The 27,823-nt window shown below is 42.2% G+C and overlaps 1 protein-coding gene across 1 annotated transcript in view; it reads right to left on the bottom strand.

Moving 5' to 3' along the window:
- Nucleotides 1-208: 208 nt before the first annotated feature.
- nexmifb (neurite extension and migration factor b) overlaps nt 209-27,823 on the bottom strand; it is a 48,330-nt gene continuing 20,715 nt past the window's right edge. Inside the window, exons 2-3 of the mRNA XM_068326230.1 lie at nt 11,276-11,406; nt 209-4,416 (exon numbers count right to left, since the gene is read on the bottom strand). Of these exons, the coding sequence (XP_068182331.1) occupies nt 209-4,416; nt 11,276-11,357 (4,290 nt within the window). The 5' untranslated portion in view covers nt 11,358-11,406. The remainder of the gene's footprint in view (nt 4,417-11,275; nt 11,407-27,823) is intronic.

Raw genomic sequence — 27,823 nt, 5'->3', positions numbered from 1 at the left:
AGGTAGTTTGCAAAGTACAAGAAGTTTTTCATGCAGATATTAATTTCCTCTTGTGGGAGGGGGGATTAAAAGGAAGTGAGAGTAGTCAAGGGGCACAGTACTCATGCAGCTCTGGCATAGCGTCAGTGTAGGTATGCTTGGGAGGGAGGAATGAATAGGTGGTTGGGAAAAGTGAGAAGGGGGTGCAACAGCAGCTGATAACAAAATATTACCTCAGTTTCTCAAAAGAGCTCATCAGTGCTATATCCTTATTTGGGTCTCTCTCAGCTCGCTTCCCCTTCAGTGTCTCAATCCGAGGAAACTTTGCACTGGTCTTGTGACGGTACAGCTTTTTGTGTGCAGGCCCAGGGTTAATAAAGTTGGGTTTATCAAACATGTTACAACCCAGAGCTAGTTGGGGGAATAAAGGATGAGAGGGGTTGAATTTGGCCTGATTTTTTCCTCCCTTGCCCCCTGTCTTCCTGCCCTTCCCAGTCCCGGTGAGCACAGCTCCCTTTTTCTTCAGGTCAGCTTCTGTACCTGCCAAGATTTTGAGAGTCTTTAGGTTGAGGCTATTGGCCTCAGAGGGCATGCATGCCTCAGACATAGGATTCCATAGGGGCTCAATGGAAGCCATCATGAACCTTTGGACCTCAGCCATGCCAGATACAATGTTGGAAAGAATATTGGAGGGCTCCTCGAATTCTCTCTGGTCATCCCCAACCAGGCTGTTTCTCTCTGACCAGCCCGCAACAGACCAGTCCCCAGTGCTACTACTGTCAGTCATGCCTGTACCACAACCACCAGCCTGGTTCTTTGCCGCCTTACCCTCTAACATGGCCTTTATTTTTTTGGTGGAACGAGAGTTCTGTTTGGGTGTCTTGACCTTTTCTGACTTTGGAGTTCTGGGAGCCCGTATCTTCTTTGGACTCTGTCCGGCAGCTGCCTGTTTGCAATTACCTTTCCTCTTTGACTTAATGTTTTTCTCACCAGCCAAAACCTCACCAGTCTGATCATCAAATTCTGTAGCTCCCATTTCCTTTTTATCTATTGATAAAATATCCTGACTGTTAAAGTTGTGCAATGGAAACTGGCTTTCTTCCACTGTGTATGTATTTGCTGTGTGCTCTTGTTGCTGCATAATGTCACAGTTCCACTTTACCTCCCTATTGCAATCCAAAGTCATATCATTTACTTCCTGGTATTCGCCAACATTTCCTGCCATCTTCATATCACGGCCCACCACTTGTGGGGACAGGTTAGGAGTCTCGGGAGGGGATAGTTCTGACAGTGATGAGTGTCTAAACTTGTCTGGGGTGAAGTTGGAGATGTCCAGCAGGTCTGAGGACTCCCTGAGTGGGGTAAGGGCATCCACACTCTGCTGAATCACCACTTTAGGACTGCAATGAGCTAAGAAGCTGTCTCGGCCCTCTTCCTCACCCTCTCGTTCACAAGACTTGAGACTGAGGGAGCTGTAATTGCTGGAGGTGGCTGACAGAGAGCCCACTGAGTCATAGCTGATGAGTCTACCATTGTCTGTGCAAAGGGACCCTCTCTGGTATTGCACCTGGCCCTCCACACAGGCAGACTGACACACTTGCAAATCTGCCCCAGGCTGCAGCCCAGTCTCAGTCAGGTAGTTCTTCTCATAAAGCAGCCTATCGCCCTCAGGGCTTAGCTGGCTGTAGTTAGACACTGGCAAACTGTCATTCAGGGGCACAGCAGCTGGGAAGTTGTTGGGTAGGATGGGCGTCTCCGGGGTATCAGGCCCAAAGCTCTGGCTGTGAGATGCACAAAGCTGTGGATGCCACATCTGTGGGAAGTTGGGGCAGTTTTGGGGAGACTGCTGGAGCTCTGACTCAGACGGAGGGGAGAGGACGCAGCTCTGAGCAAGCTGCAGAGAAGAAAACTGTTTCTCCTCTAGGGATAGCCCTAGAGGATACTGCTGCCTAGAGGGCTGCTGGGGGAAATAAGGAATCGCTGTTGCACCGGAGGACTCTGTAGCATCCAACAGGGTCTGCAAGTATCCCCCTGGGATGACTGGGACATCAGCCTCCACTTCCGCTGAGGGAGGAGCTTTGTCAGAAGAGCAGGTGGATGAGTCAGTGGACAATTTCTCCTTGGATATCTGAACGGTGGTTGTACTATCAGAGAAATGAGGTTTGACTGTAGTTGAGCTAACTGCCTCCTCTAACCCAGCAGTAGCATCCTCAATCTGTACCGCGGTGACACAGGCGACTGTTTCATTTGTCGTGCTCCTTCCCTCCTCTCCTGCTTCTTTCATTTTCTTGCTCCTCAGTCTGGCTTCACTTTTGAATTTCCTTATCCTGACTGTTTTATTTCCTCCCAATCTCCTCCCTTCCCTCTCCTCCCTCTCCTGGGAGCGGCTCTTGGCTGTGACTGGGTATGTGATGGAGTCTGTGTCTAATGTCTCTGGGAGACCTGTGGCTGTTGTTATTGCCCCTACTGTGGGGGTGGCCTCCTCTTTAGTGACACTTCCGTGATTCCGATCAGAGAGAGGAGAGCCCTGTGCAGTTACTGACTGCTCCACAGTGTGAAATCTCTGAACCTTAAGCCTGTTTGCAATCTTGTATTTTCTTTTGGGATGACTGGAATTAAAAGGACGATGATGCCGTCCATTTAGGTGAAAACCACGCTGTTGTTTATCTCTGGCAGCCAACTTAAGCTGTTCCTGTCTCTGTCTTTGCTTCTCCTGCCAGAACTGCTTCAGAGGAGCCAGTGTCTCATATTTGCTCACTGTGTCTGTGTTTAAGCTCACAGTAGCATTCACAGGGTCCAACTTGCCTAGTTTCACTGACATGAGTCTCTCTCCCTTAAATCTATTGATGATGATGTACTTGATGACAACTGGTGGCTCTTTACGATATGATTTCCGACGTTTTTTGGGACACCAGTCAACATCCTCCTCCTCTTTTTGACCAGTGGGAGGTTTCTCTTTTTTCTCTGCATTCTTTTCACTTTCAAGCGAGTCAACATCGTATAAGTAATCATCACTGTATCGAACCTTTCTCTTGGATCGCAAACCATAGTTGAGAGGATTTGAGGGGCTAAGCAGTCTCTTTAAGTGGCCCTTCTTATATTTGCCCTCATGCAGTGTGTCTGAGGAGGAGCCGGTGCAGGAGCTGTCATCACTAAATTCACCTGACTCTTCTGTGGAATTAAAGTCCATTAAGTAGCTGACTTTGGGAGTGGACATGGGTGAGCCTTGGGAACCATCAAGGGGGCTTCTGCCACTGCAATCCCCACTTTTTAAATCCTGTCCTGTCTCCAGGATGAGCTCATCTGTTTTGAGTTGAAGCTCTTCAGGACTCCTCTTTAAGACTCCTGCTCCTTCCTCTTTCTTCACACAGTTGGCCAGTACACTGGGAAAAAAGTTGAACTGTGTCTCCTCTTGAAGAACATTTGTTTTTTCCCTCATGTTGTCTTGGAAAGACTCATAACGAATCTTCAGTGAACAGACATCACTGCTTAAAGTTGAATCGTCATCTTCATCGTCAAATAGATTGTCAACATCTTCCTCAGAGAAGAGGTTAACTGACAGTTCATTCTTAGAACAAAGATCCAGCAGTTCCATCTTACTCTCACTGATGAAGGATTCAAAATAACCCCAGTCCTGGCTGGCATTAGCCAGCAAAACCTCCTCTCCACTCACTTTGTCCAGTAATAGTCCCTCATACAAGTTCTTAGCTGTTACATCATCCTCTGCATCATCACAGTCCTCTGTTGTTTTGTTTCCGTCCACTCTCTTGCCCTCACCTTGGGCTTTTGGCAAAGGAAAGCTAAGTAGCTGGTCAGAGAGTAGCTGCTCTCCGTAGTGACTCACTGCCTCCCCTGCATGGCTCAGGCACTGGATGCTGATGTTGTTAATGTCAGAGTCAAAGTCTTCTCGGCTCACATCCCCTATCCTTACACTTAGTCCGGTTTCTGTGTCAGGGCTGGTGTCAGTGTTGTGGGGTGGGTTCTGGTTGGAATTAGGGTGAGTCGCATCACGAGTCTCAATGAAGCAGCCAAGGCAGGTACGAGTAGGTTGAAGAAGACACTCCCCCGTCAAGTCCGACACTGTGCCAGCTTCCATCATTGTCGCTGATGGAGGGAGGATGACAGGCTGCAGAAGGGAAGTCTTCTGGGTGTCTCCTGTTGGGCCCCAGGAGCTTGCAGGTGGGTTGGGGAGTGACGTGGGAGTGGGGTGAAGGTGAGGGACTACAATTGAAGCATCACTGGGGGGAGGGCAGGGGGCTGCTGTCAGGCCCAGAGACGACTGAGAGCTGAGGGGCAGGGGGAGGTTTGGTGACGTAGGCGTGGTCTTCTTCTGTGTTGGGCAGGCCCGCCGTGAAGTCTCTGAAGTAGGAGGAGGTGTGGATGGAGGGAGAGCAGCGAGCCCACACAGACTCAGATCCCCACTCTGCTCACATACCCCTGCAAGGAAAAACAGGGAAAAGATTTCAGCTCTTTCTGACTCTAAGTCTAGAGTTGAATCACATTGTTTTTCCTCTGCAGTAATACTGACATCCATTCTGTGCAGATGAAATGCAATTAGTGTCAATTAACCACACAAAGCTCAAAATGTAATTTTGTGATGTCAGCCTTAAATATTAATAATAATTTAGTTTTGATATTGGATTTAATAAAAAGTATTAGCACTGTCAATTTTGGGTAAGGACAACGCCTTACTTATTAGGGTTTGATGTTCAAATGTAAGAGTCAAGAGAAGAAAATAATTAACACAGCCATAAAGATTCCTGCTAAATTCCTAGAACAAGAAGTACGTTATTACTAATTGAGTCACTTGCTTCATGTTAAGTTAACATGGTGGAATAGGTTAGAGTCATAAAGAGGTACTCTGTTTGCTAGAACAGAAAGACCATTTTTATCATATGCAGGAACCTGTGCAGGAGTGTCGAAATCAAAGTCTCTCCTTGTGCTGAAGGTGGGTGTTCTGAACAAATGAAAAGCTTATTTAATGATACAGCTACTACTAAAAGCTTTGACTGTCTAAACAAAGCTTTCATTCAAAGGCTCTCCTCTATGTTATTAATTGGCTTAACAAGATTAGTCTTTAGCAAGATACCGTGGTTGTATATACAGTATATCATCCTTTACCACCCAAAGAACGATACATAAAATCAAATTAATGCAGATCTCTTGCATTAACTCCGTTTTCACCCGTGCCGATACAGATCTGACTTACCATCACCGTAAGCAGACACGAGAAAAAAATTTCAGATTGAAAACAACAATAGCAGTAATGACTAAATTGAAAGCTGGTTTGGTGATTTTTTACAGGTCAATTGTGACAATGTCTTAATCAGGTGAAGACATCCAGTTGATGAGTAACAATCAAAACCCACAGAAGCGGGCTTGTGTCAGCAGGCACATAGCTTTGTTTGCTCTGCATAATTAGATGACAGCAGTGGAGGCAGGTACATACACATGGGACACGACAGGCCCATATGCTGGAAACTGTAGAACCAATAACATCTACACCTGCCTCCCTCTACAATCCCAAGCTGCTACCTCACACATAATATTTAAAATCATGCCAGAAAAAATAAAATGATTTAATGGTTTATGTGTTCACCAAGATTAATGAGCAATGCTCTATATTTTAGAATGGATGCACTAATCACTGCCGAGGTACTTAAGTAGGGAAGACTGCTTAACAAACAGAATTCAGCATCGCTGCAATGATGACAAGTAAATCTTTAAGTATGTATATTATTTGAGAGTTATTTAACAAGGTAATGAATTTTTTGAAAGTGGGTCCCTCTGGGTCTGTGGCCTGCAAACACATTGAAGCAACCACAATGCCTACTAAAAGCATATAATTCTGCTCCTGTCATCCTTAATGAGGAAATACTCAAGAGAAATAATGTATTTTATCTCTTCCTCTCAAAGTCATAACATTGTCGTGGCAGCAACTTGTCAGAGGCTGTAGAAAAATTGCAGCTATATGTTTGCCTATAAGTCCCTATGAGTCACAAGACCTCAGAGCTTTCCCAATACATGTTCTCTGCACATAGCATAGACTGTATAACAGTGGTCCCGAACCGTTTTTGCACCATAGACCGGTTTAACGTCAGACAAAATTTTCACAGGCCAGCCTTTAAGGTGTGGCAAATAAATACAACAAAATTAAATACACTGCCGGCATGAAAGCTGGTATGTTGCAGCTTTCTTTTTCTTTCATAGGTCTTAAGTCTTAAGTTCTTTTTCTGTCTCCTCAATGGCTCTTTTTACAATGTGCAAACACACTTTCCAAACACATTTATTTTTTCTTGATTTCACTAACTTGGGAGTTTACATTTAACAATTATGTACTCTGTTACCTGCATAAGCGACCCCTTTAAGAAGGTAGTCATGTGACCGAGGCAAGCATCTTGCATCAAGATTGACTCATTGACAGATGTGGCAGAGACAATCTGGTAATTTTCCGAAACAAAACATCGTTCAGAATCAGATAATAAATGAAACAGGAGTACTGTAAGTTCTGTATTCTTTCTGTGAGTCCCGGTACCAACTGAACCACAAACCAGAACTGGTCCACAGCTCAGGGGTTGGGAACCACTGCTGTAATGCAAACTGACGAAGCAAACATCACCAAATGTTCTGCTGGCATTACGGCTGTTGCCATATTGATATTCTGTAGCCAGAAGTTTCCATATTTGGATGTGAGGGTAAGCTGTGGATGAATAAGGAATGGATCTCACTGACAAACCAAGGACTCTATACACCACAAAGGGACTGAACCAGGTTACAAATAAATTACTATGTATGTGCACCTGAAAGCATATTCTTTATTGTTTATTTTATTCTGAATGGGACCACAGCAAAGATTATAGCTTAGTGAATAAGATGTGGAACTAGTAATTGAAATCATAAACTCATTAGGAAACCCTTCACTGAGGTAATGAATGAAGTGACAAGAAGAGTTATTTTCATAATTGCACATCTTTTTGTAACCAATGGTTTCACTAACTACTAGCCAGAAAGCAAATTTAAGCCACTTTGCAGAAAAAAAGACCATAGGCTCCAACCTCTTATTTATGGTGTCTGGACAGATATCTCTCTCCACAATAAGAAGTTTTGTCTATTACATTGTGAGCTACAATTCAAAATATGAAGACAGTAAAGGGAGGAGTATAGGATAACTGTACTGTTCTTTCTGGCATGGGCATAGTTCTTCTGAACTTTTGTGGAATTGAATGCTAACAATGCCAGGATTTCAAATCTATCAAGTAATTTTCAACACTCCAAGATAAGGTACATGTAAGGAAATGATTAGTCTCTTTTATTAGCGCTACAAAGACGCAAAGCCACAAAAAGAGGAAATTACAAAAAAAGGGGGAGAAATTAACTTCCTTTATCGCTCCTGTGCTTGCATGAAACACAAGCTCCCACATAATGTTGCTAAAAGATTGTTCAAACTTGCTGTGAAACAAAAAAACTCATATTGAAAAATGTGTTTCCTCAGGGTTTATAAGAGATTAACAACAACCTATCCACTGAGTATGTATGTTGTTTTTTTTGGTGTGAGTGTGTGCGTGTGTATTTGTCCGTCCGTGTGTGTGTGTGTGTGTGTGTGTGTGTGTGTGTGTGTGTGTGTGTGTGTGTAAGGGGGACTGTTTGTGTATGCATGGATGCATGTGTGTGTTCAGGCAAGTGTGTGTGTACGAGAGGCAGAGTGACAGAGTGTGAGTATTGGCTTTGGGGTATAGTGCTATCGAGAGGCCATCTGTCTCCAGCTGGACCATTAGCTCTTCAGCTGTTCATAATGTCTCACAGATCAGTCAGTCAGACAGGTACACCAACTATCTCTCTCTCACATGTGTGCGCGCGCACACACACACACACACACACACACATACACACACACACACACACACACACACACACACACACACGGTCTCACAGCAATGACTGTAGATGACAAATCAAGTTTGACTTTAGAGGTCAAAGGGGATCAGCAGCCTCATCTTCATGGATATGGTTCAGCGTAATGTTACCACTGCGTCTGAGCTGCCAAATATAAACAAGATAAACACCCAGAATGTTCACTGACACCACAGTTAAATGCTCACAGAAAAAAACATCACATACCAATAAAATAAGTTTCACACACAAAACTACCCTAACAAAGCCATTTTGTAGCTGCGTCAGGAGAAAGATTCTTTGAGTAGACCCTGGATTGCATGTGAAATAACATATGGAAAGACTCCAGCTCTTGGCAGGAGGTGATGATCTTCTGATCCCCAGGACCCTGACCATCGGCAAACTAGTCCAGACTAGACCAAACCAGTTAGCGCGCTGAGCTCTGAGTCTCGTCTATCTTTCTAGCCACCGCAGCCAGGACTTCATCCATCAGAGGTAAGCCCAAGCTGCTCTGTGCCAGGCTGCCCTGCAGGAAGACAAGCCCATGCAGAGGGACGTAGTTATGGACATGAGGAGAGAGACATGTTGGCGTCTGTGTCCTTATCTATTAGTGCCCCACATGCACACAGACATCCATGATTTAGCTGTCTTCACTTAAAATCCACTTTCAATCTCTTAAATAAAATGACCAAAAATATATAACAATGTTTTTATACTATTTATATTGACCATCTGTTAACATAAATGAAACTCTCACAGTCATTTCATGCGACTGAGAAAATAATTCAGCTATCAAAATATGAAGTGTAACACAAATTAAAACAGCTGACACAGTCTTCTCTATTTCATGGCTTTTTAAAATCATTCTTCACTCCCATCCCTCCTTTGTATTACCTAATTCCTCTTTTTATTTCTGCTCAAAACCTCCACCCCTTCTAACTTTTCCGCTCCTTATCACTGTTATATGGAGGCTTTTACAAATACAGTATAAAATGTAGAGCTGACCATTTTGCAGCTCATGTGCCCAGGGGTGTTCACTCATCCAGCTTGCAAGTGAGCAAAGGAAGCTACTCTCCACGTATCACTCCATTTTCACTATGTGACATTTTGTGAATGACATAGGGTGGGGAGTGGGGAGGAGGATCAATCCAGTCAGTATAGAATGTTCATAATATAAGTGGTGAGTAACGGCAGCATGATTCATAGCCAGCCTTCCATAACAGCTGCCCTATGCCTGCGTAGTGGAGTTTATGTCATCCATTCCGCTCTTCCTCCTCCTCTCAATCTTCCTCTTTTACTCTTGGCAGGAGATAATCTGGGTGATTCTCTCATAGCCCTCAGGAGCAGTATACAATATGAGTGTTTAATACGTGTTAAAAATGTGGAACATTAATGGGGATTATATGTCTGCAAACAGAAAGGATCAAATTGCAAACTGTCTGGATGAACTAGAATTCAGTTTTGCAACAGGACTTTATATCAGGCAAATACCATTATGCTGTGTGGATTATGCCACTGGAAGTGAAGTTCAGAAAAATTAAAGGCAAAAAAACTAAATAAATGGGAAAAAATCTCAATAAACTCTGTTTAAAACAAACACCTCCTCCATGCTCATGCTGATGAATGTGAATGAGGTTAGTCAGTGCCTGAATTGTTGGGGGGATGTGAGTGATATGAAATAACAGGCATGTTGTTACAGAGTTTTCTTACAGGTAGCCTTTAGTCTGCATTACTGGCTCTACAAAATGTGTTTGTTTCCTACTCAGAATTTCACACAGATGTAGCTAAAAGAAAGACGAAATGCTGCAAATGACGCACCAAAAGGAAAACTGAAAATTCAACATGAAGTCTGACATCAGAGTAAACTGTTCACTTAGTCTGATATTTGCTGAGTTATTTTGACATGATGTGAAATCTGAATTTACTTAATGTTACGTTGTCCAACTGTTCGCATAAGGCTAAATCCTCTTGCCATGTTGGCATGATCGGTCCTGAAGCCTAATTAGACCATCTTCCACATCGTGGCCGGCAACAGAAAATTAAATGTCTCATATCTTTAAAAGTTTGTATCAAATATGAATGTTAAACTTTTTGGAATTTAGGCTCAAAGGGCCTAAAATGATACAATAACATTAACAGGATGTGTTTTATGACAACAAAACAATTTTGAAATGTGTAACCGTATCTAAGTCTGTGATCAGATTTGTAAAAATGCAAAAGATCCTCTCAATAAACATCTGCACAATACGCTTTGTGATTGTCATGAAATAGCAGAAATGACCACAATCTGTTTCAGCCAATGAGTTTTCTTCATACAGAGTAGAAACCTGTGTGTCTGTTGGTGGTTGGGTGTTCATCAGCTACCCATGAATTCCTCAAAGTCAAATGCTTTCTGATCTCAGCAGCAGGGCCATCTGACTGCAACAAGCATCTCTGTTTCTCTGTTGTCAAGTTCTTCCTGTCTCCACGGACAGTTAGCTAGGGCGATGTTCAAGTAACACTCTGACATTTACATTTCTTTCAACGTATTTCAGTAAGTCAGTTTTATACTTAAGGGTTTATAATATGCCTGATTGCGCCTTCATCCACTCTGCTATCCTTTCATTCCTCTTCTCATTCTGCCAACAATATCTAAGAATGTAAGAATTTGAAGAATGGTCAAGAAGGTTGTATATTTACAGTATTATTTGCACATTTCTGTGATTACACACAAAAGCCTGAAATGCAGTGACACAATTCAAATACAGTTGCTACACTACTGGCCCCAAAATGTTTCATGTTCCACACTTTAAGAGCTTTAAGCCAAGGCTGGGAAGCAAATCTGAGAGCGCCAATTCCATGGTTTGCTGTCTGAATAAGTAATCTTTGCTAAGTTCTGAAGATGTTATGCCATAATCTTTGATTTGCTGTAAAAATCCATGCATTCATCTTCTTGTACACCAGACATTCGCCTCATCTATAAAAACCACCTCCACTGGCTACAGGCAGAATTCAGTCTACACTCCGGATGAGACACATCTCATCACAGGGTAACATGAAAGACAACCAGGCATGCTCACACTCACACCTACAGACAATGTTGGTGTGACCAATTCACATAAGCTGTATGTTTTTTGGAGGTATCAGGAAGCCAGAGAATCCACACAGACCCAAGGAGAACAAACAAAATCCACACAGAAAGGAACTGAACCCAGAACCTTCTTGCAGTGAGGCAACAGCGCTACCCACTGTGCCACTATGTCGGCCCATGGTTTTAACAAATGTTTGATTATTCTTGGAAACTGTTGAGGTCAGCACAGAAGTATTTCTAGATATTCAAACAACAGCTCCGACAATAAAAAGGCACAAAAAAAAAAAGTAAATGTAAATGCGACAAAAAGAAAGAAAAAAAGAAATTAATTTTCACCTGTGTTATCTCCTACATTTGCATTCTCTGGTTCCGAAGTCTTCACGATCAATGTGAGACTGGTATCTGTAAACACATCCATCGATAAGACTCAACGCTTCACCTCCTACGCATCATTTTGACTGTCCCACCTGTTGAAAGGGAGAGCCAGAGAGAGAGAGGAATAAAAGACAGAAAGAGAGAGAAATGAAACAAGACGTGAACACAGACGGGATCGTTAAAGCTGCAATATATCCAATGCAGAACAGTACATTTGATTTCATTACAATAAGAGGGGACAAATGCAAAGTTACAGTAATGAAAAAAAAAAGCTCCGAAAATAAAGACTTCATGGATTCCCTTGGGATATCAACCAGTCACTCACTTCTTCTCACTGATTAATGTCAAAGATTAATTGGGATTTTATAAACTCAGAAAGTTCACAAAGAATCACAGCTGAGATCTCTATGGCAACTGTATGCCATACTAGTCTATTTTGAGCTTCATTTAATATTTATAGCAGAGTAGTTAGCCTATGTGAAACTTACGTAGATGCCTCTGAACATATTTGTTTATTGTAAATAGCTAGCTTCTTTCATTCTACTGCCCGGAACTGATGAGGTTAGAGAGATGCAACTGAGGCGGCGAGAGTAATCCGTCAGTGCTGACGATATTTTTAACCGTAAAGTGACGGTCAGTGGAAGGATGGGAGAGAGGGGTGGAGGAAACACAGAGGTCAAAGGGTATCAACCTCATGAAACTGGGAGAAGAAACAGAATATTAACCTATGATGTTAGTCTTGAAAGAATAATGATGATACAAGAGACTCTAGGCCAGTAAATGATGAACATCTGATGCTGTGGCCTCCTGACTGTTTATATTGTTTTTTTGTTTTTCAGCTCCTGCAGTTCTCCTGGAGGAGTGGTGCTGCTGGATGACAAACGAGCCCAGGGAGGAGATCTAATAACATGATCTCCTTGTGGTGTGAAAATGGTGGCTGGGAGATTAAGACAGACAGCAGACAATAACAGAAAGGTAGTGTGCAGCTGAATACAAACAACTGTCATCTCTTTCATTGCTTCTAAATGTCATTAGCTGTTCACTGGCCTAAGCGGGAGCACTACCTGAAGGGAACCCCTGCTTCAGCTTACAATTGCATACACACCGGCTCAGTGGGTAATTATCTCATGAGCCATCACATCTGTTCATGTGTGCAGCAGGTACAAGAACCCTGTAGGTAGACCCAGCCAGACCCCATCCTTCTCTTCATAGAGAAGTGTTATCACTCCTAATGCTGAGGCTTGAGTGCATATGGCATTTACAGAGCCGAGACACTATGTTGAGGTCATTTTTTACATCTTTTATTAATTTCTGAGGATAAGAAATTAAAATTCTACATCTGGAAATAAAAGCATCCCTTTTGACGATGCATGAATTGGAATTGGAGACCCCCCCCCCCTCCTTGACACAGATGACTTTAGTCCAGACATGTTAAACCCAACCATTCAGATTCAAAAACAAAAAGTCACCACAGCACCCTGTCAGCCATGAGCAGTGTGTAGAGAGAGTGACAAAATTCACAGCTGGGATCGTGTGTGCGTGTTTGTGTATGTGCGTGTGTGTGTGTGTGTGTGTGTGTGTGTGTGTGTGTGTGTGTGTGTGTGTGTGTGCGTGGCCTGCCGGCCGCCTTACTTCTGTGTATTTGTATCACGGTTCAGAGTGGTTGTGCTGGTGTGTGGCAGGGAGAGAGGCCAAGCTTGTGGGTGGAGCCTCGGCTCCACACCTGTTACTCATCTCCACACCCATTGCTGGTCTTCTCACCTCCATGCAATTGGTTTATTTGTTATGAGGCTTTTTAAGCCAGGGTTTTGTCAGATCCATTTGCGGGTTCGTTTTCTAAAGGTTGGTTCTGATGTCCTGTAGTTCTGTTTTCGTTCCAGCCTTGTTTCCGCCTGCATTTCTGTTTGTATTCTTGCCTGTGTTTGGAGTTTAAGTTTTCTTTGATTAAACATGGACAAAAGCTGTGCCTACGGAGTCCTGCATTTGGGTCCTTACCCCTCCCTACGTGACATATTTGTTTATTTTCTACATTATTCACGATTCTGCTACACGCTCCCCCCACATCATCTCCACCACTCCATCACGACCTGACAACAGGCCGTTTCATTAATGAAGATGGACTAACAGCAATAGAGTGTGCACATAAATTGGAGCTACAGCCAACAAGCATGTCCAATTTGCCAAGCGGTTAAATCTGATGGTCGGGCGCAGCTTTGTGAGAGCGCTCCCGTCAACAGGTTTGTGCTGACCCGATTCATCCATCCACATTGTTAATACTTTACAGAGGGCACCATCATTTCACTCCGCTGCAGGAAGCCACTCTTTAAACGTAACACATCGGGCGCACTCATTCCTGAGGTATTCGGTAGGTGCGAGAAAGTGGCTGCTCCATTGTTCTCGTGTGCATACGCGGAACAGAAATGGAGACAGAGCGAGTCAAAGAGAATGATTAGGATTTGATTTATCCTGTCAAGCCTTCCTCCAAACACCATGTGTTAATGTGTAAGCTGGATAACAAGATAAGAACATGTTTACTTGCTCTATATGGGACTTATCAGCACCACAATCTAATTCCGGCCAGCCTCTTCCCGCAGCCTCATTTCACTGCATTTACCCTCCATTTGATTGCATTTCTCTCCAATGAAGCAGCGACAAGAACATGGCTCGAGTGGGGTTGCATATAATTGCTGGAAATTTGAAGCAAGGTCCCACAGCAGGAGTATATACAGGTACAATGGGTCCATTGTGAAAACAGAGGGAAACCGTCAGGGGCCAGGGAGTAGCTCCCCAACAGAGGAGCTCTCAAAGAGGACACAGCGCCAGAGGGAACACTGATCCATACAGACAGTGCTGAAATGGCGACTCCTGTTTTTCAGCACAGGTATACAGTTTCAGAGCAGGTTCACTGCATAGCTGCAGACAGGCTGAGTAACCTGCATCACACGCAACTCAAGGTAATACTGTTGAGCTTAAGCTCACGGGAATACGAGGTAGGAGTACTGAGAATCCCAACACAGACACACACAGTGTGTATTCACAGTCGACGTAAGCAGGTATGAACTCAGATCTACATTTTGTGAATCGTGGTGAGTCCGACCACCTTTTATTACAAGTTGAGACTCTCATACTGAGTATGTGGATTTAACCTGTGCCACTGCTGTAGCATAGCTGAAATCTCACAGGAAAACTATTCACCATCATCCACAGAGAAGCTGTTAGATGTGAGAGTGACAGGGAGTGTTCTGATGGAGGCAGGTCTGCTCAAAGAAGTGCACATTTAACATCTGAGTTATTACATTTTTTTAACAACAGCTGAGTTAGATAAGATAAGATAATAATCCTTTATTGTCCCACAGTGGGGAAATGTGTGCGATCGTGGCAGCGGGGGGGGGCGGGCATACTTAAATACTTAAATAATATACACACATATTAACATATGCAACATATGAAATATACATATTCACATATTGTAAACATATTAACAAATATTATCAACAATTTGATTGTATGATATGATTGTATGATTGTATGATATTAGACATGCATGATGTCTAAATAATTTGTGCATCATGGTGCACAGAAAAAAAAATTTTTTGAAGACAGAGGCAACATTTGTTGTCAATGAAAACAAAATCCTGGAGCAACAATCACTGAGAAAAACACAAAAAACTGGACGTTGTGTTTGCTAGAAGCGTTACAAAATTTACACAAATGCAGCTTTTTAACATTTTAAATTTAAAATGTTTCAAATATTCTTCTAGCTAATATCATTTTATTAGCTGGCCCCTGCTGTGTGTTTTCATAAAACTATTGCTGTTCTCTGCTGAAAAGTCACTGATTCTGGAATTAATAAACTGTTCATGAATTTCAAAAAGAAAACAACATTTCAAAACATGAAGTTCAAAACAAAATAAAGCATGTTAACTGCATGTTTGAAGAAATCTACTATACTGAGTGTTAACCAGGGGAAGGAGTATATAATGCAGAACACATCAATCAAGACTATGATGACAGAAATTTGTCTTAATGCTTTTCATTAAGCTTGGCACTAAACTTTCCTCTGGAAATATATACTGTAATGAGACTGGAAATTGTAGGGAAACCTCTATGCAATGCATTAAGTACAAAAAGGCTAAAGCTCTTACTCTGGTTAATATTTTCAATTTAGTATGTCTAAAATAGCCTGATAACAAAACCATTCCCATAATGTAAAAAATTGGCAACATTTAAGACAATTTTAGTCTAAAACTACATCAACATTAATCCGCTGAACCACCATTCTTTAGTATTGACAAGTTTTTGTCAGTGTGCTGTTAAATGGTAAGAGGTGGATGGACTGTGTAACAGTTGAGGCAGAAATTGTCTGTTTCCACCCCTCTGTCTTTCTGTTTCTGCCTCTCAAACACAAGCATTGTTCTGTCGAAGGTCAACTGGCCTACTCACAACTCACAAGTCAATGTTTTGCTCTTCAGACCGAGCCGACCTCAAAGACAAAGCCCCGTCATGCACTGACAGATCAAACACTTCGCATCATCTCCTCTATTAAATGTTTCAGTTGATCTTGAGGACCACATTTGAATTCCAGAGTGCTGTCAACATTTACATATGTTCTGTACCCACAGGAGCAGAAATAAGAGCTGCCTGTTGGTGTTTATGTTCAGAGCTGCACGACATTAATCAATATTAGAGTTTTTCTTCTGCATCAATATGCTGTACATCACAGATTAAATCCTGCACAAGTATAAAACAGGAACCCAAAACTGCTAATGTCTTTGGCCACTTGGAGGCAATGCAACAACCAACTCATAAATACAGTGGGGTGAATATATTATTAAAAAGCAAATTTACATCTTCATAAAATATGGGAAAAAAATGCATATTTGAATTATTTGGAGTCATTTCGGTGACTGAAATGTAATCGAATACTTGCTTTCTATTTAGCTAAGTTTTTGGTCTCCATCTCCATCAGAGGTAAACACATCTTGTTTGTCAGCAGCTAAACGCTACACAATGTTCATAAAGTGGTCACATACTTTCACTCACTGGTGATGTCTGGAGCACACAATACCTTTTTTTGTACTTTTTAGCTCTGAGAGTAACCCAAAACAGTCAAGATGCAGCAAACGAAGCTTAAACCATCAGGTCAAAATTCACAACAAAATTCTGTTAATATGCCATTCCATGATATGCCTGAATTCAATGGGTTACAAAACTAAAGTTTGTGAGCCACAACTAATCCTGAAATTTGTCTTGCATGCTGATGGGTAAAACATGTTTTTATCAAAGCTGCCTTCTTCCAAGGCCTTTTATTTTGCAATCACATTAAAACAGTTAATACTGCTGAAAAATATTTCAAGCTTAACTAAGAGATGAAAAAGGAAATTAATGGATATTTCATTCGTTCATTTTCAAACTGCTTGTTCCGCTGTGGCGGGTCGTGGGGAGCTGGAGCCTATCCCAGATGGCATGGGGCAAGAGGCGGGGGAAACTCCGGGCACGACGCCAGTGCACCGCGGAGCCACACAAAGACAGACCACAATTTACTATCAAGGTGTGGACATTTTGGTACAGACACCAAATCTCAAGCTAAATCACGAACAATCCCAACTGGCAGGTCTAACAATAAAACTCAATAAAACAACTTCAAATGCCGTTAATCAACTACAAGAGGTCCTTGAGTGAACAGTCATACTCTAAAATAATATTATGCTAAAGGTTCTAGGAGTAATTACGCACACACACACACACACACACACACACACACACACACACACACACACACACACACACACACACACACAGACAGAGAGAGAGAGAGAAAGACGCCCTTCAGGCTTGTCCTGTACTGAGATAATGATTAAAAATGTAATTTATTTTACTTTAATTAAAGTTTTTTCATATCATTCCGATTTAAATGAGCTAAAATTTACATTTTCAATGAATTACATTATTTGTATTTCAATACAAAAAAGATTTAAAAAAACTAACAACTTAATAAAGAAAACTTCATATGTTCTCAACAGGTAATGTAGAATCGACTGAGTCATGGACAACAGAACTACAGCAGTACTTAAAGTGTTCCCTGATTCATGCCTCTGCCACAAAGACTGCTAGTCAGGTATTTGTGAATCAACTACAGAAAATCTCAATCATTTTGTTTCTGACACACAGAGAAGAAAAAAAATTCCTTATCTTAATTCAATGATGCCTTCAACTCATACCTCTGCTGCCCTCAGGTCTGCCGACTATATATGTGCTATATTTAATCACCGCACCATTGTTTAAAACCTTGCTTTGACCACACTGATGGCAGAGATATGGCATCCTCTTGAGATAATCATCATCAATCACAGACTGCTGAAGAGCCCACATCTGATGGTAAAGATTCCCCATGAATCAGGATTATAGAGCTGGATGTTTATCAGCACAGCACAACCTGCAGAGTCATTCTTTCTCAGAATAAAAGGTGCAGGACTCTTAATGTGAGCCAAAATTTAGCTTTCAGTCAATTTGCATTTTTCTCTTAATGAGCTTGTAGTTCTGCCGATTTTCAGTTCGGTAAGGATCTGGTCCTTTATGGCTTCAGAGATGAATGCTTTCAAATTTCACTCACGTTTTAACTGACATTTGCTAAATTGTTGGCAATTTGATACGTCTTTCGAGGATAATTTAAGTAAAATCTATGTTATCGCTTTTTAACTGACAGGAATGACATACATGCACTAGAAATTATTCACATTGCATGTCCTCTTCCTAAATACTTGTTTTAAGCAAATATTTTAAAATTAGTCATGTTCTACCTCTCTAACGTACCCTGCCGAATAGCATCAATATTTATGACAAACAAACCACATCAAATATGAACAAACATATCTGTCCACTAAGAAAAGATACAGAAAAAACATCAGAGCAGGAAATTATCGAGTCAAGGACTCCCCTGTTCACATCACACTAAAAGCACCAAGTACGAACAAACACCTCATTGTTCAACTCATATTATGTTACCTTTAACGTTACAGTTTCCAAGCATAAATGTTCCTGCTATTGTGACTGCTTAAAGGAAAAAGTCACCACAGATAAGATAAACTAAAAGACCTTGTTGATTTTTATTGAAACATTTTAAAAATATACAGAAAAATGTGAATGAATGTTTGTGTTTCAAGAAAGTTTTTGTGTACAGTGGGTTAGACCAATAGACATATGCTGTCAACTGCATCTTTTGTGTAAAAATGAGAGAAAAACAGAAGGCAGGCCAAAAGTGAGGAGAGACCTGTAGGTATAATGATACATCACTGCATGCCTCCAGAGAATGCTGATCCATGTGTTTACAATGCTGCTTGAATCACACATGTATAGGCGATCACTAAAATAAAGCTCCTGTTAGGGTGAAAATAAAAATGGGATGACGTCTAAAGGGATTGGGACCCTGTCAGTGAATGGAACAGAGAAGAATGGCAATAAAGAAGGCCTGTGTGAGGTGTTAAAAGTTGATTAGGTTCTTAAAGGTCACACAGACAGGCCTCATCAGCTGTCCCAATGGAGCACGAGAAGCAGCTCAGGGCCTCAGCTCCGCTGCTAATGAGACAGAGGTAATGGCATCTTCACTAACATATGGATATACTCGACTGCCATGTGCTGCGCTCTACTTATGGTACATGAGACTGCACCAGTATGCAGTTAAAATGATGACTGTAAGTAAAAAAACCCATCGTGACTCGCCTGAGGTTCCTGAGTCAAGGCCTGTTCCAGAACTCACAGTACAGAGGAAGATTGGAGGCTGAATTATTCCATCAACAAAAATGTAAATTTAGGTTTAAACATGCATACACACACACATACATACACAAGTTAACACACCATAAACTTTCGCATTACAGTAATTTGCAAATCTGTGTTTGGTCCACCTACTGCTCTTGAAGGGTCATTCTTATGAAACGATTGCGTATTTAATGAGGCTCTGCATGCAACCTCACAAACATACTGAAGCGCACATTCCCTTGAACGCTCCTTACGTGCACAGAGCTCCCACTCAGTACAGTTAAAAAGATGCTGATGTATGAGTAACTGCAGATAAATACAGAAGATGCATCCACTGCCCAGAAACACAGAGCCAAAACGAGCAGTGACCAATGCCCTCAAACTCAGGAGTGATACACACAAACACACACATTTTTGTAGCATGCTCAAGTAATCTTACTGCAACTGTGGAAAAAAAAGGTCAGCCATCAGAGATGTAATTATCATATTTCTAACAGGTGTATGTATAAGAGCTAGGCTTGGTTTGCTTTGCTGAATCTAAATAAGGCTGTGGGGGGGGGGGGGTTGCCGCAGTTATCAGTGCTAATACAGCGACATAATGTCCTGCAGGTTTACACGATTTCAAAGGCACTATGTCAATGCCTGTTTCCACCACAACAATGTCTGTCAAACACATTATGGGTTGAAGTGATCAATATTTTTTATTACCACCACTTTGTTCTACCTCTCTCACGTACGCTGCTGAATAACATCGACATTTATGCAATTTCCAGAGCCGCTGCCTTCCTTGCATTTTTCTTCTTCCTGCGTTTGCACACTGTTGTCCTGCCTGTGTTGTACCGTCTGTGTTGTACTGTCTGTGTTGTACTGCCTGTTGTACTGCCTGTTTACCGTGGGTCAGAGAGGACTGCAATTTCATCTGTGCTGTATGTCGTGTATATATGGTACACTTGACAATAAAGCTGACTTTGACTGTTCATGACAGAACTTTAAGTTAAAGAACGCCTCGGGCTCCCCCCGGAGGAGCTGGAGGAGGTGTCCGGGGAGAGGAAAGTATGGGCATCCCTGCTGAGATTGTTGCCCCCGCGACCCGGCCCTGGATAAGCAGTTGATGATGGATGGATGGATGGATGGATGGATGGATGGATGGATGGATGGATGGATGGAAGTCCTTAAAGAAGAGGGCGGGCAACAAAGATTGAGTATCAGAGCACAAAGCAATCTTGGTCACTATGGTTGCTGGCCTCAACACCAGCCAATCACGGTTGAGAAAAAACAGCCTCTGAAGTGACATATTTATACTGTATCTAATTCAGCCTCTGCAAGAGCAGACCTGTCTGTTGGATGGAGGAAGTGGACAAAAGGCAAGATCACACTCAATATCACTGTTTGCTACAATTGCTATCAATAGCTAATCAATAGAACAGTGCACCTATGGGAGACATGTTCCATTAAGTCTTTGGGTCAATGTGTTTGCCAGCAGATAGCGCTGGTTTATTTTCTCTCATGCCTGTCCCCCAGTTCCTGCACCCCACATACTTTATTAGCTGCTCTGCTTGGCTCTATTGATGAGTGTCAGAGTCACATCAGTCAGAGACTCTCAGAAGGCAAAGGGTGAACCAGTGTGAGCGATGACCTCCGAACTCTGACCTCGGATGACCCTCAGTTAATTAGGTGTGTGTGTTTACCAAGTATCTGCTTTACTAGCATCATTACTCTGCTGTCTGAAAAAGAGAATTGCATGCAGGAAAAAACAAAACAAAAACACAAATACTACAAATCAGTTATAGCACAAAGGTGTTCCACTTATTGAGCAAAATTAAAAAAACAAGACAATAACTGCAGCCAAATCCAACTCATCAATATGATTCCACTTGGTTTAACTAAACAGTGAAAATGTGGGTTTAATTTTTTTTTTTCTTATTTCTTTTTTTAGTGGTTAGCTCTTTTGTCAGTGTGTACATGCCATCAAACTGACAAGCCAAATGTAAGAGCACACGTAATACAAGAGCTAGTAATTAACAAAATGACCTCTGCACACAGCACCGTCAGCCCACACACACACCAACGCACGCACGCACGCACACACACACACACACACACACACACACACACACACACACACACACACACACACACACACATACACATTAGAATAGAAAGCCTGTCTGTAGATAGTGGAACCTGCCAATTATTCTGTACTTTACTGGACCCTCGCTGCATCGAAGGTGTGATTGGAATAACAACCATTCTCAAAACCACACAATTCTCCATTCCCTGAAGGGTAGAATTGAAGGAGCAGCAGGAAGGAGGAAGGAAGCATGACGAGACGGTGGCACCGACGAGGAAGCGAATGCACACAAGACAGAGGATGATGGAAATAAAGCAAAAATCCAGTGATTACACGAAGAAGGAGAAAACGGGGAGGAGAGGAGGAGAAGTCAGAGTCGGGCTCCCTGGCAACATGCAGAGGCAATGTGAGACTGAGTGCTATGTGAGTGACACTCACTCTCATAACCCCCCCACCACCACCACCTCAAGGGAAATAACCCCCTTAATCCAGCATGCTCTTTCACATAGACTAGATCACTCTTCCTCTCCCTGCAAGGATATGAAGCGCTCCCCCCTGTGATTCAAATACCAAGGATGAGGGCTGGAAATCGAATAGACAACAATGTAACGTGGAGCAGCTCGAGAGAGACATCAATGTCTTCGTCTCCTCCTCTCCGGCCGCCAACTCGCTGCCATGAAAGGAGGAGCAAAGTCATTGGTTAACACTGAAAGAAGTGGCCTGCCATTGGCTCCTTTGTTGGGAGGGGACATAAATTGGCAGCACATTATTTGATAGTGAGGCGCCTTTTTCTCGTCAGTCCTGTGTTTTTATTGGACAGAGAAATCTATTCATGTATTGTCTATAATGTATCTGCTGTGTGTAAATACAGCTCCTTTGCCTTGGTGTGTAGAAAGAACTGACTGAATCCTTCCTAGTTTGCTGCGTTCAACGCTCAGTTCTTCCCAGTAATATCATTCTTAATAAGCATGTCCAATGTGACGATCATTCAGAGACAACTAATTAACAGCGTGTGACAATGGAAGGACCACGGAATCAATAATGAAAAGGCGGGGTCCGCTCACAGCAGGCCAAGCAGCGGAACCCGCCGACCATGTAGCCTTTCAGCGTAAACTGAGGGAGGTCTTTTCCTCTTCATACTGGTAAATCACTCCACAGCCAGGCTGCTTGGCACACAGAGTGAACTGCAGTGCTAGGCCGACAGTGTGATATTTTATTAGCATTACAAAGGCTTTCCCACCATCTGTGACAAGCAATGGGAAAAAAAAAAATCACTTTTCTGTTTCCAAGCCCCAAGTGCTGATGTTTCCATAGGTTGTGTGTGGAGGGCTGATGGGAACGTGGCTGGGGATTACAAATGAAACAGCGAGACTGCATTCATTACTGCCTGACTCACCTCTAGTACAGTACATACAGTACATACAGCACATGCAACACACTCATAGCCTTGTGGTTACTACAAACCTTTTACCTTCAGCTCCAACTTAACAAATAAGGTTATTCACATCCACTATAAAGCAGGTAAAGTTCAGATGCAGAAGCAAATCATAGAGAAAAATACCCAGAAAATGCTCTCCTCAACAGGAACGTATAGAGTCCACTCAGCAGCCTATAGATTTGGCTTCTCCACACAACTCCTTGCTTTCCACTGTAGCCTGTTGTCACTAGCCTCTGGTAGTACGCCAGTTGCCTACTTGGCAGGGAGAGGTGCTGTACAAAGCAAATGGCAGGTCTGGTAAATAATGCTGATGGAGTGTGATGGAGAGAGAAACATCTCCTTTATTCCACACAGCTACTCTAGAGCAGAGGAGAGAGGACAGACAAATGTGGTCTGCTTTTTGTAATCTATACGACTGGAGAAGCGAAATTAAACCTGACCTACTTTACTAATCTTTGTGTTATCTTGCGATGTTTGCCAGATTAAGAAAAGCCAATAATTGTCAGACAATGCTTGACCAAGGAAAGAGCACTGCTGGAGCAGACAACAAACTGTTTGGGCTTGAGTTAACAGCTGAAGCATCACTTATACTATTACAATAATGGAGGGGAGAATGGGGGAAAAAAGCGCTATCGAGGCCAAACTCTCATCTCAGAGGTCATACAAAGTTTTTGTGAAATGGAAAATGCAGAGTTCAGTTTGTAAGATCAACAGAGACACATGATCATCCTTCCATCTTATGCTGCAACTTCAAAAAAAGCAAAACAAACAATAAAAAAATACAAAGCAAAAGCAACCTTAGTTATTGTAGCTAAAAGCTAAAAGCCTTTGGTGTCGCCATGTAACAGTTTGCATTTGTGGCCTTGTGTATTCTCAGGGGAGTGACTAAGCTGAACTAGGATCAAAAAGAGCCCATAAATATTGTTTTTCAGCATCAGTATGGAGACATGAAGAGATAAATAATAATATATCCACTTCAAGCGCTTATACATACAGTACATATACCTCTTCTTACAAATGTCTCTACTTACAAAATTTTCTACATACGAAGTTTCTCAGCAGGAAAATATTACCTCTACTTGCGAAAGAAATTTCGACTTACGCAATGTAAAAACACAGTAACGGCTGATACTCAAATCTCCCACAGGTTCCTGAACACAATATTCTCATAGTTGCTCTGCCATTGGCTATTACCTATTACGTATCTTCATGCCATCCCATTGGCTAAGAGGGATGCCACTCCACCTCTGTGTGGAGCTAGATCGGTGGTTATGTAGTGTCTTCAGCATTCGGCACTCAACCCGTGAGGTGTTCTGATAATTTTGCACAAATATAATAACTTTTTGAATACGTATTCGCTATGGACCCAGAGAAAGTGACGGAGAAAAGAGGAAAAGAAAAGATGAAGAAAAGAGTTTTTTTGTCCATACAAACAAAGCAAGAGATCATAGCGAAGCATGAAAAAGGGATGCGTTTGGTTGATCTCACCAAAGATTATGGCTGTAATGCATGTAAAATCGACACTTTATTAACACAAAAGGAAGTTTAGGGAGTTTAAGGCATCGCGTGGGTGGTTGGAGAAGTTCAAAAGGAGGACTGGAATTCACTCTGTTATTGGCATCGTGAGGCAGGAGCGCATGAACCAAAGAGGGCAAAAAACAATGAGGACAGCAGTTAAAAGGTAAATGACCGTCATTATTATTCTATACTCTATTCTTTGTTTTTCACGTTATGCACAACTCTCATTTATTGTGTAATAATCTAATTGTAACATGTATTTGTTACATGTTTTGATGCATTTTTATGCTTTATAAAACATTTATGTCGGAATTTTTGGGGGCTTGGAACGAATTAGGGAATTTGCATGGAAAACGTGTCTCTACGTGATTTTCTACTTACGAAATTTCTTCCGGAACCAATTACTTTCGTAAGTAAAGGTACCACTGTGTGTGTGTGTGTGTGTATATATATGCCATATTGTTATTGTTTTATCGTGGAATTTCCACGATAAAACAATAATGTTAGTTTTCAAATGTAATACCAATACATTTGAAAGCAAATGTATTGGTATTATTTACCAAGCACACCCAACATAGTCAATAATCCATGTGGTGATGTAACGACTTTGTGTTGGCAAATAATTGATTGTGCTGGGCGGGAATTGCGAAGCCGTAGATGAATGTGAGCAGGCTAACTGGAGACAAAAAGCTAACTAATCGTGAGATTGGAAAAGGAGCTAACGTTAAAGACACCTGTCAAAAGAGCAAGTGGAAAGGAAATTTTAGAGAAGTGATAGTTCTGTTAGCTGACTCCAAATGTTTGCACATATATACAGTACACACACACACACACACACACACACACACACACACACACACACACACACACACACACACACACACACACACACACACACCGAATCAGGTCATTCTCCCACCAGGAAGCAGCGCATCCTGATCTGACTCAGAACTGGTGTCGGCGAGGAACGTGAATGAATTAATATGCAATTTCCTCCGGGATTATTAAAGTATCTATCTATCTATCTAATGAATGAATAAATATATAAACTTTATGACTCATAAAGAAAGAAACAGATGAAAAAATATCCAACTGTCAAACACGTTTATCAACGCGTCTCCGACATGGAGCTGTTATACGTCAGAAAATAGCCGGTTTTAACTCCGTCCATTCTGTGTGTACATGTAGACATGGGTCACACACTAATGGCACAGCGGTTTTCGCCGCAGGGAGATTCCCCGAATAAAAAAAGTTTTGGTTACAGCGTCCACACAAAAACACAGACCCAGCATTTTCAAAAAACTTCACTTTGGCCAGCGTTTTCGTCCCGGATATCTGCGTTGTCGTGTGGAAGAAAGCCGTAACCACAACCAAAAGCCCTGCTGGCCGATGCCTTATGCCATATTGTTCACATGATTCCTTCAGGCATATGCGCCGTGATTGGTTGGGCGCTTGATTGACAGGTAGTGGGTGGAGTTAAAGGGTGACATTGTGAAGTTTTCAAGTGAGCTTATTCAAATACAGTATATAGGTGGGGATATATATATATATATATGTTTGTGTGTGTGTGTGTGTGTGTGTGTGTGTGTGTGTGTGTGTGTGTGTGTGTGTGTGTGTGTGTGTGGTTGTGTGTGTGTATGTGTGTGTGTATGCGTCATATACACTGTATATATACACACACACACACATGTGCGAAAACACCACACGCAGGGCTTCCTGTCATCTCATGTGAATATTAATGGCACATGTCACTGCATATGAAAAACATATATGGCTCGATGGCGGTATAAAAAGCCACTCTCCTTCATATGAGTCAGCGGGTCCAATAAAGTTTCCAGCCTTTGCATTTCTTTAATATTAATGTCACTGACTCTATTTCTGAAAACACCTGTAGATGCATTCATTCTTCCTTTCATGAAGTGTAATTCACATTAGCATACGGCCCAGAATACCCAGCAGTCAGGGAGACAACCTGGTGAGAGGGAAGGTAGCAAGGTTAGCGCTCTTGTCAAAACCAATATCAACCTTTTGAAGACTAGAATGGGCAGAGGCAGCCAAAATCATCTGCATAAAGAAGAGGCACTAAAATCACCTATCATATAATGCGACAAGGGAGCCGACTCACACTGGTTAAACCATGATGAAAGGAATGGAATCCAGCGCAGCCCCCTGTCTGTGGATAATCAAACAACCATGGCGCTAAAAGCATGACATTCAAATTCAATACTGAAAGCTGCTGCTGTCTGAGAAACGGAAAGAGATGCAAGAGAAAAATACATACCCATTGTTCTGAACTCTGTGGGAGCTTAAAAAGATGCTTTATAATGCCTCCTATTAGAACTAAACACAACCACTAAAATCATAAAAATGGTTACCAGTTACATGCATAATGAAAAAAAAACATGACAACGTAATTGTGTTTCAGATGATGATTGATTGCTAATGCAATGAAAACAATAAAGATTCATTAAAGAGCAGGCAGCATCTCATGTGGTGTTGAAGCTGGAGTGTGACAGTCATTTCTAATCCCCAAGGAAACAGCAATACATATTAACCAGCAGATGTTGGCAGTATATCATGTGGATTATCGCATAATGTTAATGCACAAGGCATCTACAGGCCCATCACCTTGCACAAAAAAAAGCAGATTTAAAACAATGTAACTCATTAAAGTATGGCAGCTACTGTATCCACGGGGTACAATAACACCGATGCACATCAAAGCGCTGCACACATTCACCGGCACTACAGTTAGCTTTTACACTTGGACTGCAATGTAGTGGTGCAGCAAAACAGCAGAGGCACCAGAGAGACAGTATGAATGCCTTATTATAGTGTGTGAGTGTGTGAAGTGGAGCTGGGAGAAGGGAGGGGTATGTTTCAGTGACAGAGGCAGAGGCTGATGAAAGCCCAGCACAGAGCAGTCGAAAAGTGCAGACACATGACACAGCTCATAACTGCTCACCATCCAGGACAGGATCGCATTCAAGCAGCCCCCTTCTGCTCCATGTATAATTAAACACTCGTACCTCCACTTAAATTTCAGCTATAAACAACACAAACACTCACAGAATTTGAAATATCAGAGCCATAGCAGAGAGGTGAAAGCGCAAAACACAGATGACCCCGAAATGGAAAAGATACGTGCATCATTCTTTCATCTAATAAAAACATTGAGCAGGCCGTAGAAGCTGTGACACATTAAGACTGAGTGATCTTCACACATGGGTGTATCTTCAAGGCCCTTGGTGTGTTTGCGTATGGGCATCAATGTGAGAAAGTGTGTGGGCGTATTTGCTTGACTATATCTTTGTCTGAAAGAAAAGGGGAATGCGCAGTGATGAGAGGAGCTGAGTGAGAAAGGAGAGAAAGAATATGGACATGAGGTCCAAGAGGGAAAGAGGGAACACAGCGGTGATGATGGAGAGAGAGTAACAGCTAGGTGGGGGTGGGGGTTCTCTGGGAGCCCAGGGGGTAGGTAAGATTACAGATGTACACACAATGTTCTCGAGCATAGGCCAAGGGCTGAATAACAGAGTGCCGCTTTTTCTCCCGAGTTGCTTGCTTCAGCTCACTCTGTGCCTTGTTCTGCTCAATGCCCAGGGCAGCCATTCAGAGACGCTCCTCGAATAGCAGCAGACACACTCTTATATCCCAAATAGTTACTCTATCAGAACCGCACCGCTGCTAATGAGCCCTAAAAACACCCAGGGTGGACAAACTC

This window comes from Antennarius striatus, chromosome 10, assembly GCF_040054535.1.
Source record: "Antennarius striatus isolate MH-2024 chromosome 10, ASM4005453v1, whole genome shotgun sequence".
In the NCBI taxonomy this organism is placed as follows: Eukaryota; Metazoa; Chordata; class Actinopteri; order Lophiiformes; family Antennariidae; genus Antennarius; species Antennarius striatus.
Note: the sequence above shows the minus strand (reverse complement) of the source record. Positions and strands in the feature narration are given on the sequence as shown.